At 43.5% G+C, this 13,429-nt stretch overlaps 2 protein-coding genes across 6 annotated transcripts in view; one reads left to right on the top strand and one right to left on the bottom strand.

The window, feature by feature from the left end:
- The window catches only part of FEZ1 (fasciculation and elongation protein zeta 1), a 40,167-nt gene extending 38,147 nt beyond the window's left edge, over window positions 1-2,020 (bottom strand). The window contains exon 1 of the mRNA XM_081123040.1: window positions 1,768-2,020. The gene's annotated coding sequence lies outside the window, so the exon portion shown is untranslated. The remainder of the gene's footprint in view (window positions 1-1,767) is intronic.
- On the top strand, window positions 1,416-13,429 carry EI24 (EI24 autophagy associated transmembrane protein). 5 transcript variants are annotated; one of them, XM_081123049.1, is made up of 12 exons: window positions 1,719-2,040; window positions 2,261-2,427; window positions 3,936-4,048; window positions 6,722-6,867; window positions 7,467-7,527; window positions 8,392-8,458; window positions 8,969-9,093; window positions 9,406-9,525; window positions 9,882-9,993; window positions 10,672-10,783; window positions 11,172-11,246; window positions 12,430-13,429. In XM_081123049.1, the coding sequence occupies exons 3-12, from the start codon at window positions 4,007-4,009 to the stop codon at window positions 12,590-12,592; spliced, it is 1,023 nt and encodes a 340-aa protein (XP_080979175.1). In that variant the 5' UTR covers window positions 1,719-2,040; window positions 2,261-2,427; window positions 3,936-4,006; the 3' UTR covers window positions 12,593-13,429. The 5 variants fall into 5 exon arrangements, with proteins under 5 accessions (XP_080979172.1, XP_080979176.1, XP_080979173.1 ...); XM_081123046.1 differs by lacking the exons at window positions 1,719-2,040; window positions 2,261-2,427 and adding an exon at window positions 1,416-1,590; XM_081123047.1 differs by lacking the exons at window positions 1,719-2,040; window positions 2,261-2,427 and adding an exon at window positions 1,465-1,586.

Genomic DNA, 13,429 nt, shown 5'->3' with positions numbered 1-13,429 from the left:
CATTAAACCACTTAAATGTCTTTATAACAAGATATCTAAGTCTCAGCAAATGGATTGCTCATTTTAACAAAAATAAAATTCCAAAAGAAATAAAGATCTTTTCTACATAGTTCCGTACAATAAACAGTTGAAGAGATTTACTCATATGGGACAAAAGGAAAGTTTAGGACTGTCTTGTCTTTGTAATGACTTTAGTGGTGGAGTAAAGAAATATATTTATGAGAAAAGAGATGGAGTAGATATTCCTAGACCTGTTCTTAGTGAAAATGAGATTATTTCCCACAGTGGATACAAATAAGAAAGAAGATCCCCCCACCCTTCCCTCCGTACAGGAGTTTACGTATACAAATGCCTGGCTGCCCTTTTACTTCAGGGCTTCTTCTATTCTAAATACTCCATTCACTTCTCCCATCTTGCTAGTTTCAACTTTCTAACTTCCCCTTCCTTAGAGAGCAGGGAAGGTTTCAGGAGGCTCTAGGTAGGGGGCCAGCTTATTCTGGAATGGGACTGGAAGTCGGGCCAGCGCGTCAAGGTCAACCGCTCAGACCACTGAACTGGCAGAGTCAGGAGGCCTGGGTGTTCGTTCTGCCACTGACATCTGGGCTTCAGGTTCCCCCCAACAGAATGTTACACTAAATACCTTCTAGTTGTAAAAATCTGATTCTGTAGGTGGCCCTAGCACTAGCAGTTCTAGGCACAGCTAAAGGGGAAGGAAAATAAGAAGTTAAGAGAAAAAATGGGGAGGGAGGTTTATGGAAAAGGTTGGCAATAGGGAAAGGCTACAAGTAGGGCTTGATGGTTTGATGCCAAGAAATGCCGTCCCTAGGGTGGACTAAGGGGACTGGTGGGGATACAGAAGAAAAGTCTTGTTTCTATTTACTTTTTTCTGTGTTAATCTCCACCATCACTGTGGTGGCAGAGTACACACCCAATGCAGCCGAAAGGCAGGGCGGCTTGTCCTATTCTTAATCACTTGAACCTTGACTTAAGCCCATCCGTGCTTCATACCCTTTGGTTACAGAAAATCTCCAACCAAGTAAACTAAGGTGACTTCTGTGTTTTATTGCTCCGCTGCCCTGAGGCTTCACAAGGCTTCATAAGGCCATGCAACCCTGCAGAAGCAAGCGGGGGAGGGCACAGAGCAGGACCACGGATCTGGAAGGCAGGGGTTAGGGAAGCGCTCAGGGAAGCCAGGGCGCCCCAGATGCGGCGCGAGGAGGCGCGGGGGGCCCACTGGGTTTCCCAGGCTCCGTCGCCCCACGGGGCCCCCGCCCCGGCTCCGCCCCGGGCCGCCGTCTGCAGCGCCCACCCGGCTTCGCAGCGGCTCCGAGCGGCCCGCGCATGCCCAGTGCGGGCGCAGCTTGACCCCGCCCCCTCCGCCGCAGCGGCCCCGCCCCTTCTGCCCTGGGCAGCTGGGCCGGGCGCCCGCCGACTTCCCACCGCCCCGTGCGGCCCGGGCATGCCCAGTGCGGGCGCAGCGGCCTCGGCCCTGGGAGCGCCCGGGCGGCTGCCGGCTGGGCGCGGAGGGTCCGAGCGGCCCGCGGTGGGCGAGGGGCCGGGCCGGAGCCGGGCGGCGGAGCTGCCGGGTAGGTAGGTGCAGGCTCGGCGGAGCCCGGCCCCTAGCGCGCGGCGGGGCCCTGGGCGGAAGGAGCGTGTGGCGAGGGCGGGGAGGGGCCGCGGGGCCCGAGCTCGGGGCCGTGCGGTTGCGGGCGGGACTCGGGGAGGGACCCCGGCTGGAAGGAGAACGCCCGGGCGCGGCGTCCTTACCTGCGCGTGACCGACGGGGGACGGCAGCGGCTCCGCGCCTGGCGCCCGGCTGTGGTCGCGGAGGGAGAGCGTGGTTTCCAGCGGGCATTGCCCGGCACCTCCCGGGCGCCGCGTCCGGGCGGCCCTGGAGCGGCCCAGCGGCCGGGGGAGGGAGGATGCTCGCCTTTCCTGCGCCCGGAGCGGCTCCGACCGCCTCCCGCTTTCCCGACTTGGGTTTGGTGCCTCAGTGGCTGCCTCCCGAGTTCCCGTGACTGAGAGGCATTTGGTGGCCAGGTGTGTTTCCAGGATTGAGAGACGTTTTGTCCGTTCAGTGCTCGGGGTAAACAACAATTCTCTGGCGTAAAAAGTCCGACTGAGGGTAGGCGATCGGGGTTTTCAAGTTTGCTGTAGCCCTTCACTTTGCTGTAATCGTGGGTTAAGCCTTTTATCTGTGGAGACTCAGTTTCCCCATCTGTAAAATGATGTGAACCAGATGCATCTTCTTTCCTTCCAGTTTAGTCGGAGGGTTTCCCCTGCGCTGTTTGGCCTCAGTGTGGCAAGTTACTTTTCTCCACGCCTCAGCTTTTTGTCAAACCGGTGATTCACCAGATATTCCTGCAGGAAGGCTGCTAGGATCTCCGCATAAAATTGAAGTGACTTGTCCTTCAGAGGCCGCCTTTGGTCAGTAGGTAACCTGCCACTTGGTACATGCAGACGCCAGGTGTTAATGGCCATGGTTCAGATAACAAAGCTGTTCTACTGGCCTAGGACTGACCTGTTTCAGGCTCTCTGAGCCCTGTGAGGAATGCAGACTAAGTAATTGGGTTCCTTAAACTCCCACACTAGCTTATTCTGTAGTGAGATTCTGTTTATAGAGACGTTTTTATTTTCATGTTATTGCACTTTATACTCGGAAAAAATGAAGATTTTAATACTCTTAATTTAAAGGTTAGGACATAGCTGGTTAAGAGTGAATTCATGATAGTCTTTACAAACCAGTGTCTTGTGTGTCATCATTGAGCATTTTACCATTCACCTGGCACAGTTATTTTTCACTCTGAGATGGTTTTTTTGTTTTTAAGTGGGAGTATTAATAGACGTTTCTTACCCTAGAAACCTCTCTACCTGAAGGGAGTGCATCTGTGTAGGATTTGACCTCAGGAGCAGGTGGTTCATACGGTGTTGTGCAAGTTACCCTCTCCCTGCTATTATAGTCCCTGCTCTTTCAGTTCTCGGTGGCATTAGTCCAGTTGGATCAATAAGGTACAGTTCGGTGAGGTGGTTGTAGGCCAGGGAAAGTGTGCTTATGTTTTGAAGTTTGAGGTTTATACAAGCAGCCTGTGAAATTCTGTCGTTATGATCTATCTCTTAAGTTGAGAATGCCCTAGAGTGGTTTAGCCAGGTTTGAGAACACTAGAATCCCAAGTTCTTAGAATTTTTGAAAATGGGTTTCCTATTCACCTTCACGACATTAAATGGGAACATAGATTTTAAGAATATTTATACATATGAACTTCCAAGTTCTTAATTTTTGAAGCTAGATTTATTTTTACCTGAGAAATAAAATGGGAAAAGCTATAGTGAGTTAAGGAATATTTATACCTGTGAGCTTTTTATGGCCTAATTTAAAATCCACTGTTTTGCATGCTTATTAAAATTGCACTTTTATGTGTGTATATTTAAAATTGGAAAGCATATGGAGGCCTAGTTGGAGGTCTTGGTGGGAAATTTCACATCATGCCTAAACTTAACGGTGTGCTGGAGGGCCTTTTGTATGAAGTGCATATTTAGTAATTTTTGTTAGAACTTTCATCTTACTCTTGTAGTTTCATTCTAGCGTTTGAGGTTATACATTGAGCATAAATATAGCTTAACAGGATATTGGAATGTGTGTGGGGGGCAGTTAAGGACATCAAGGCCCAGAGAGGAGACTACTGGTCCCAGACCGGTTTGCCCCTGTAAAAGTGAAAGGGTGGTAAGTGATTAAAAAATAATTTGTTGATTGCAGATTTCAGTAGTTACAGGGATAACCTTATTTAGTTCACTGTCCTAGTATCTAAGTGCTAGAATCTATTGCACTCCTATTAGAGATGCAAGTATGTGGAAAATGGCATCATGAAGAAATGTACGTGAAGTTACTTATCTTTAGATAAATATTTTCCCCTCCATTATGCTCTATCTGTTTCCAGGTTCTTCATGATGAAAGAATTTGGGATGCTTCTGTATCCTCTGTGTAGTTGGTAGTTTGGGTGGTGAAGAGATGGCTGACAGTGTCAAAACCTTTCTCCAGGACCTTGCCAGGGTGAGTACATCAAGCCATCTCTTGACCCTTTTGCTATAGGAACCGACTAAGAAATCCTATAGGTGATTGGAATTTGTATCATATTTGTTGTGTCCTTCACATACAGGTTCTCATTCTAACCTGCTGTACTCAAGAGAGAGGTATCATCCTGCATCTTGCAGAAGCTTGGTAGACCTTTCTCTACCAAGGTGTCTCTAGTTTGAGAATCCTGGTCAGAGTCTTTTTAAAAAAAACTTTATTTTGGATTAATTTGAGACTTATGGAAAAGTTGCAAGATAGTACAGAGTTCCCCTGTTTCCTTCACTAGGTTCTGCTAATGTTAACATCTTCTGTAACCGTGATACATTGGTCAAAACTAAGCAGTGAACATTGGTTATATCACTGTTACCTAAACTACTTCATTTGGATTTACATTAGAGTAGCCCCCCCTTTCTACAAGGTGCAGATGATGATGCTCTAGGAAAATGTCCCATAAAGATCTGTTTAGGACCTAGTCATCCAAATTTCCAGTAGCATAAAATCCTGTTACAGTGGATGTCTGAGGTCTAATGCCCTAGCTGTAGCCCCTCTAGCTATATTCTTAGTAGCAGGAGAGAGGCCAGTTCTGATGGGGAGTGGGAGGTGATTTCTCAGTGGGAATGTTTATTATCTTTGAGTTAAAGGGAAAAATTGAAGCAGTATCTTAGAAGGGCCAAAGAGACTTAATGCAATGTGATCTACTTTTAATACCTTTACCTCCTTGTCATGCCATTCTTGTGTGATAAAATTTCAACCCTGGATCAGTTCTACATTGTGCCCTTTACATGTTTGTCTGCCCCATGAGACTGTAAGTGTCTCAGGTGGGGATCCTGTCAACATTCTAGCACGTACTAGGCCCTCAGCCATTTGAACTCAACTCTCTTGTATATTTAAACTATTTGTGGAAGATTTAGAAGTTAAAAGCAAAATAAGACTAAAAATTACTCATAGGTAAAAGATCAGGTGCACACTGTGCCAATTTATGGTCCTATCACTCGGTAGTTCATAAACTTGTCCTTGTCTCTGTATTTTGGCAGGTATCTCCAAAATTTGTTTTAGCTAATAATAGGTGAAAGTGCTATAGGTTTGCCATTGCTTCCACATTGCCTTTTTGTGCTGCTGCTTCATGAAGTCAAATACCCCGGTGCTACCACTCTGCTTTGGACATAAAAGTGTTGTGGCACTTAATTAAACTACACTTTTTGTTGTTGTTTACATTTCCTGTTATGTTTCTTGAGCATTTCCATGTGGCCAGTGTCTAGCTCATTGAAGATGCTTGGTATATGGGTAGGTAGATGCGTGAATGCAGTTCTTTGAACTAGGTGATAGGCTCTTCTGGTGTTTGTAGCAAGCAATAACCTTTCTGCCATTGGAGCTCTTCCAATATGGTTGGCAAGTGCCTCTGTCACTGTCTTTGTAGAATTAACACCCTCTCCTGCATCATACACTCTTTAAGGACATTCTCCTTCAGCTACACTACCATGTTGTTTCTGTCTTATTGGCATTTTTTTATAGTAATTATTTCTTTGTGTCTTTCTCCAACCTCGGTGTAACCCTGGTCCTTTCCAGAGACCAGTGCTTAATTTATCTTGTAATGCTAGTTTAGTACAGGATATCGATCACACTATGGGCATTTGATTGATATTGGAAGATAATGGAGGGGAGGGCAGTAACTTGGCTTTATGGTATTGATAAGTGTGAAAGGATCAGAGAGCCACTATTTTGCAACCATGTTACTCAAGATTAATTTGGGCAAGAATTGCCAATGGCTTCTAAATCTAGGGGAGGAAACTTGAGCAGGATATTTCGATGGTCCCAGAAGTGCCTGCCCACAGATTCCTTATTAGTTGCAAGGGGGAAAACTTGCAGCCATACAGGGGAGAAGCTAGACAACACCTTGACTGAGTTTGTAAAATGAACATCACTAGCAAGGATGGACAGACATCATGTGCCTCTGGATGCAATACCTGGGCGTGTATACTTAGGTGATATTCCTGCCAAAAATGTGTAACCTGGATCTAATCACAAAGGAAACAAATCTAAGTTGAGGAAGTACAACAAACAACTGGCCTGTGTACGTCAAAAAGAAAGATACGCTAAGGACCTCTTCCTGAGTAAAGGAGACTAAAAAGACATGACAAACTAAATACAATATATGATTCTGAACTGAATTCTGATACTTGATAGGTAAAAATACTGTAGCGGGCATTACTGGGACAAATGAAAAAATTGGAATATGGGCTGTGAGATTAAAGTGTTTCAATATTAAATTTCTTGAATTGATAACTCTTTTGGTTATATAAAAGAATATCATTGTTTATTATTTAGAAAATATACACTGAAGAATTAAAAGTAAAGGGACATGATGTAGCAACCTACTCTCAAGTGATTTGGAAAATGTGTGTGTAATCAATATGGCAAAATATTAATCTGGTGAATGTGGAGGAAAAGGTATTACAAAGTTTTCCATTCTTGCAGCTCTTCTACAAATTGGGAATTATTTCAAAATAAATTAAAAATCAAGGTTCCCTTAAGCCATGTAGCAAAATTAAATACAATGGTTTCCACTGTGATTTCACTTTATTGTATATAACTTTGGAAAGTATTTTCTGATCCATAATTTTCCCTCTTTAAAAATAATCCTCTTGTCTCTAGGGAATCAAGGACTCCATCTGGGGAATCTGTACCATCTCAAAGCTTGATGCTCGAATTCAGCAAAAGAGAGAGGAGCAGCGTCGAAGAAGGGCAAGTAGCGTCCTGGCGCAGAGGAGGGCCCAGAGCATAGAGAGGAAGCAAGAGAGGTGAGGAGTGGAGGCCGGTGTCTGGAAGGCACTTTAGGAAATGACTGATCTTAGTATACAATTGAGACCCTATGTAGTGGCTTGAAGTTTTAGTAGTACCCCATTATTTTTTGTACTCTCTCCCCCCAAATGTGATGTCATTCTTTTCCATTCTACTACATTGAATTAATTAAACTAGGGCCTAGCAGTAATCCTTGCTCAAATGTCATGGTGTGCTTTGCTTTTTTTTTTTTTTTTTTAATTCAGAATGGGGAAAGAGAACCACAAAAATTTATTTGGATTGATGGATACTTCTAGAAGAGCCTGTATGGATTAATTTATTGATAGGACCTTAGACATCCTCTTTTAATCTTCCCACATCTTGGATTTTAGAAAGTAATTTTTTGTTTTGAGAAAAGCTGCTTCTCTACTTATATTTTTAGTCTTTTTTTATTGACTGACATTAGGACATTGGCAGAACAATAGTTCTCAATTGTCAATGGATGCTAAATCTAGGGGAAAATAATACCAATGAAAGATATAAGATGGAGACAAAATGTAATGACAGTATGCAAATAGCTTATGTGCCTTCTAAGCCAAATACATGTGGTCTTTTCCAGTGAGCCACGTATTGTTAGTAGAATTTTCCAGTGCTGTGCTTGGAATGGCGGAGTATTCTGGGTAAGTTCTTTTTCCTTAAATTCCAGGCACCTTATAAGCATCTTTAGATTGTTGCTGTTAATGGTTCTCAACTGTTTTCTTTAAACCGAGACAAGTAGTTTTGACCAGCTGATACATGCTTAAGACCCTAACTCAGGATTCTGTGCAACTGCAGTGATTTTATTTCCAGTCAGAACACTTGTATGCAAATAAAGGGCTATCCCTGAAGTAAAGGGCTAGCATTTTAATTTTTCTTGAAAAATTACTTATTCACAAGTCTTAATGTTGCTGTTGGTTAATAATTTCTTTTGACATTATCTGGACATTTTGGCTAAGAGCATCTATGGAAAACCAGAGGGAAAATACAGATGGACAAGGGCAAGGCTCTCCCCTCATCTGGTCATAGCAATCTATTAGAATTGATATCTGTTGAAACCCACACCAGAAGAGATTGCCTATAATTAACAGAGAAGCAACCCAGGCTTAGGTGAAATTTGAGTACTTTGAAGAACAGGTAGTTAAATATTTCCTTTGATTTGGAATTCAACATAATGTAAGTTTTCTTAATTTAAACATTTCACAGATGTTTTCAGGTGTTAGCTTTAATTAGTAAAGTATTACTGTGTACTTAGTCTGTGCCTGTATTTTGTCCTGAATACTATTTGAAATGTCCTTCTCTGCCCCCAAAGGTTTTACTGTTTTTTAGGCAATGTCAAGTTTGTACCTCTTAGTTGGGTATTGGGAATAGAAATGGATTCAATTTTGGTGCCCCTTCGGGCCTTCTAATTTATAAAAGTCAACTCTCTGGAAAATAATGACACTGTAACTTGGAACTCTTGTTCTAAAAAAGGGTGTTAATGTTTACCTTATGCTTCTTTCCTTTAGTTCAGTCTCCTCTTGTTTTATCGGGTGTTTATTCCTGTACTTCAGTCAGTAACTGCCCAAATTATTGGTAAGTACATAACGGTGCTGTCTACCTGGGATGGAGGTAGGAGGCTTTGCTGTCTCCCTCAGTCTGTTGAACACTTCCTGTGTATCAGGGGCTTGGGATGTTCTTAACTCACACCTCTCAACCACCCTTGGAGTGGGTATTATAGATAGCATTTCATGGGTGAGGAAATGGAAGTTCGTTATCAAGGTTAAATCGTTAGTAAATGGCAGAGCTGGGATTTAAACTCAGGTGGTTTCCCACATACTGTGTACTGTTAATCACTGTGACATCTCAGGCACCACCAGGTAAGTAGCACATATCTATGGCTATTCTGAACTGGAGTTGTGGCCAGAATTTGGTGTCTGCAAAGAATAAGACTGTCTGAAATAGGCATAGTGATGCGCTGGCAAGAAACAAAGATGTGTGTGGGGTCGGGGTGGGGAGGAATAGTCACAGATTAGGCTTTCCATATTTGGTTTTCTGGTTTTCCATTTCTCCAGTTAAACTAATAACTCCTCTCCCCTTTCTTAGGTGATCCGTCTCTACATGGAGATGTTTGGTCGTGGCTGGAATTCTTCCTCACATCAATTTTCAGTGCTCTTTGGGTGCTCCCCCTGTTTGTGCTTAGCAAAGTTGTGAATGCCATTTGGTTTCAAGTAGGTCCAGGGTAGAATGGAGACCGGGTCCTATAGCATGAGGGGTTGACAGGTGGCAGGTTTTTAGCCTGCGAAGTTAGTGGCCATGTAGGGAGCAATTTCACAGCCTTTCTTGGCCAAGCAGCCGGTGGGTGATGTTTGTGCTCTTGTAAAATGGAATTACTGTCTCAGGCCACCAAAGCGTCTCATTGCCAGGTGTCCAGGGACTTTTCTCACCAGTCAGGTCCAAGGGCAGATCAGCGGCCTTAGCTTTGGGGATAGATATTGAGGCCATTTCATTCCTGTTTTGGTGAGCTACTTTCTCTGTTACAGGATATAGCTGACCTGGCATTCGAGGTATCAGGGAGGAAGCCTCACCCATTCCCCAGTGTTAGCAAAATCATTGCTGACATGCTCTTCAACCTTCTGCTTCAGGCTCTTTTCCTCATCCAGGTGAGACAGGCCTTCTGGGCATATGGACAGATTCCAAAAGAAAAGGTTCCCTAGGGGGAAGTTTACAAAGACAGGGTATTGCACTTATACTGGGGCAGATATGCTTCATGGGAGGTAATGATTTTTAAATAACTTTTTTACAGAAACAACTAGGGAATTTAAAAATCACAGAATGATAAGAAACATGAATTTACCTGCTCTTTCCTGCTACCTTGGGCATTCTCCACTCCTGTTCTTCAGAAACTTGAGAAGCAACTGTGCGGCTATCTAGGCAGAGAGTGATGGCTCAGAGTGGCAGGTGAATAGTGTTAGTCCCTGAAACTTTGGAATTAAGGTTTTCCATGTTTTTTCTGCAGGGGATGTTTGTGAGTCTCTTTCCAATCCACCTTGTTGGTCAGCTGGTTAGTCTCCTGCATATGTCCCTTCTCTACTCACTATACTGCTTTGAATATCGTTGGTTCAATAAAGGTACGTTCATTTAAAGAAACTCAAAACTTGGAAGCCCAGTTTGGAAATGCTTTTGTTAAGCAGACTTCTTAAAACTGTTTAATGCTTAGGCTCTCAGCAAACCATCTTTGGAAGGAAGGAGTATCTTTGGCAAGAGGGCACTTACATTTGGCTTAACCCTTAACTTTGATGCTGGGGGGTACAGCAGTGTGGTATTACCTCTATGGTGCTTAATGTGATGTAGCTCTGACTGAGCCATAAGTCGGCATAAATGAGCAGGAGTTATTCTGAATTAGAGAAATTAACTTGACGTCACTGCATTCAGATTATTTTGGCTATTTTAGAAGCCCTTGGCATATTTGTCTGGGCATGTATGGTTGAAAGAGGTTAATTTCTAGGCGATGGCTGCCTTTTTATTTGATATCTTGCTTTGCTTAAGACTAATCCTGACAAAGATGTTGGTGTTGTAATTCATAATTCACTTAGCCTGCCAGCTTTGAAATTGGGATGATTGAAGTATAAAAACTTTGCCATAGAAGTTTTATATCAGATTTGGACCATTCTGAATTGTATGCTTTAGCTGTGTTCTAAATGGCAGACTTATATCCAAAACTCAAACCTCAAATAATTTGTCTACCATACTTAGTCATTTTAGTAAAAGGAAATATGAATTTTAATTGCATTGGCTCCTTGTTTTAGGAATTGAAATGCACCAGCGGTTGTCAAACATAGAGAGGAACTGGCCTTACTACTTTGGATTCGGTTTACCTTTGGCTTTCCTCACAGCAATGCAGTCCTCATATATTATCAGGTGACTTGGCTGGAGGGACCGGAAAGGGACTAGTACAGATATTCAGTGTAGGGAGCGTCTTTTGGGTGCCTGGTTCTGTGCTAGGTGTTCTGCATTCCTGTTGACTGTTAGGATGTCCACAGGGTTCTTCTCCTTGACAGATAGTCGTAGGCATTTGTCATATTAATATCTAGTCTGCGGGATCCTATTCCCTCTGTGCTGCCCCCTGGAGCAGTGTTAAGCATAGCCAGTGCTTAGAAAAATCCTTTTTTTTGGAAAGATGTGTGTGGTTTATTTAGGGTTTATCAAGCCGTAACATTAGCACTGAGGCAGAGGAACCTGGGCCTCTTGTGTCCTTTCCAGAGGATGCTGTGAAGGTGGCTCATTACTCTTTCTTCTCTCCTTACAGTGGCTGCCTCTTCTCCATCCTCTTTCCGTTATTCATTATCAGCGCCAACGAGGCGAAGACCCCTGGCAGAGCCTAGTAGGTGTCAGCCAGCGCCGGCCAAAGGGTGTGAGGTTTTCCATGCGAAGGATCAGGGCCGTAATACCACAGTTATGTGAAGGAGACGTTTTTACAATAACCTCTTGGATTGCAGGAGAACATTAATGTACAGTTTAATGGGAGAAAAACACTTCTGGGATATATCCTCAAATTTCCCCCATGCATATATCTGTACACGAATATGTTTTAAAAATTGATGCTATTATACATATTTTTAAAATGTAACAATCTACTGACTAAGGTGCTTGTAAACACCTGTAATTAAACCCTTTTTTTTTTTTTTTTAAATATATCTTTATTGATTTGAGAGAGAGGAAGGGAAAGGGAGAGAGAGAGATATAGGAACATCAATGATGAGAGTCATTGATCAGCTTCCTCCTGCACGCCCCCTGCTGGGGTTCAAGCCTGCAACCTGGGCATGTGCCCTGACTAGGAATCGAAACACAACCTCCTGGATCCTAGGTCGATGCTCAACCCCTGAGCCACGTCTGGCGGGGCTAAAACCATTTTTTGTAAGAATGGCCAACTTTTTAAAAAAGTATTGGGGCCATGTGATCTGGCTGTAGGAGTTTATTAATAACGATAGTAAATAAAGTATTTTAAAATGAATCCTTAGCAGTAATACTAGCACTCCAAAAATTATCACTTCAAAGAAAAGCTCAGTCTTTGCTCAAGTTTGGGTAAGTCAGTGAGGATACACAATTAGGAATGTTAGATCTGTTTTGGGTTTTTGCATACCCTTGCTGTCCAGCAGTGCTCAGTGTGAGTCTTAGTAGCCATAATTGACTTTGTCTTGAAACTCTCTTGAAAGTGAAACACATACGGCATATGATGTCTTCAGACATAGCTTGAAGTTTCTGCCCTGAAGTCAGCTATAGAAAAGTGCTTCTTGAATCAGAGTTAATCTGGAATAAAACTTTATTTCTATTAAGCTTTGATATTTCAAACGCTGGTGTTTTCACTGTACTTATGACAGTGACAGGACCCAGGGCATCCTCCAGTTGCTGCCTGTTTAACCCATGTGCCTAATATCTGCACTGCCTTGATCAAATTTCACTTGTCTTATTTTTCATGTCATTTAAAATTTAATGTCAAATTTCAGTTGTCCAATAATAATTCTGATCAACTGGGGATCTAACAAGTTGGGTCTCTTTCCTTTTAGCCTTTTCCAGTTGCGCCTCTTCTCCTTGGTGGTTTTCTTAAGCAACAGACTCTTCCACAAGACGGTCTACCTGCAGTCTGCCCTGAGTAGCTCAACCTCTGCAGAGAAGTTCCCTTCGCCGCATTCGTCTCCTGCCAAAATGAAGGCTGCTGCAGGCCACTGAGTCCCCTGCCATACAGGGGGAATGAGTGGAATTGGAGGGGGCCCCTGCAGTGTTTCCTTGTTCACCTCCCCCACCAGGGAAGGCAGGACCCCCTCTGCCAAGGACCCTCTGCATACTTCCTCCTGAGGAATTGGGATTTTTGTCTCTGGTGCACTGACACCAGTATGTGGATTTTTAACACCTGTGAGTCTGAAAGGACCACAGGTTTTTCTGCAGCTCTTTTCTAGCATTTGCCAGCCCCCGTGCCTGGACTGATTTGAATACTTTTTCTTCCCGTGCCATTTACCCTCCCACCTCCCCTTCCTGCCTTCCACCACCCTTGGATGAATGGATTTTGTAATTCTCGCTTTTGTATTTTGTGGACCTGTTATTTTTGTTGTTTTTCTGTGAAGCACATATATTGGATGTGGGAGGTAAAGGAGTATCTCAGTTGCTCCTGGCCACTCCCTTTATAGCCATCACTGTCTTGTTTCTTGTAACTCAGGTTAGATTTTGGTCTCTCTTGCTCCACTGCAAAAAATAAGCCTGAAGAGATGGGACAGGAGGAAAGACCTCACAGCCAGATCTGCTGGGTTTTAAGGATTGATTTTTCTTCCCCTTGAAGGGGAAAAAAAAGCTTTTTTCTTTGGTACATTTCAAGTTCCCCAACTATAGGGAGGTACCAGTTTTGGATAAGTGCCACTGCAACACAGAATGCTCAGAGAACCTGAACTTTTAAACTCTGCAGGTCTGAAATTTACTGTCGGCCACTGTCGGGTCTGTCTGGTGTTTCAAAGGAATATTGGGTGCTGCAAATAGGAACTGAAGGGGTAAACTTATTAAACCCATTAAACCTGT

The sequence above is a fragment of the Miniopterus schreibersii genome (genome assembly GCF_964146895.1).
Source record: "Miniopterus schreibersii genome assembly, chromosome: 20".
In the NCBI taxonomy this organism is placed as follows: Eukaryota; Metazoa; Chordata; class Mammalia; order Chiroptera; family Miniopteridae; genus Miniopterus; species Miniopterus schreibersii.
This window is presented reverse-complemented; position numbering and strand designations above follow the sequence as displayed.

Bases quoted from the DNA above. Each gene is read 5' to 3' on its own strand.
- EI24 (XM_081123046.1), top strand. From the start codon at position 4,007: ATGGCTGACAGTGTCAAAACCTTTCTCCAGGACCTTGCCAGG. The intron at 7,528-8,391 runs GTAAGTTCTTTT...TCTTTCCTTTAG, and splicing joins GGAATGGCGGAGTATTCTGG to TTCAGTCTCCTCTTGTTTTA. The intron at 11,247-12,429 runs GTAGGTGTCAGC...CTTTCCTTTTAG, and splicing joins AAGACCCCTGGCAGAGCCTA to CCTTTTCCAGTTGCGCCTCT.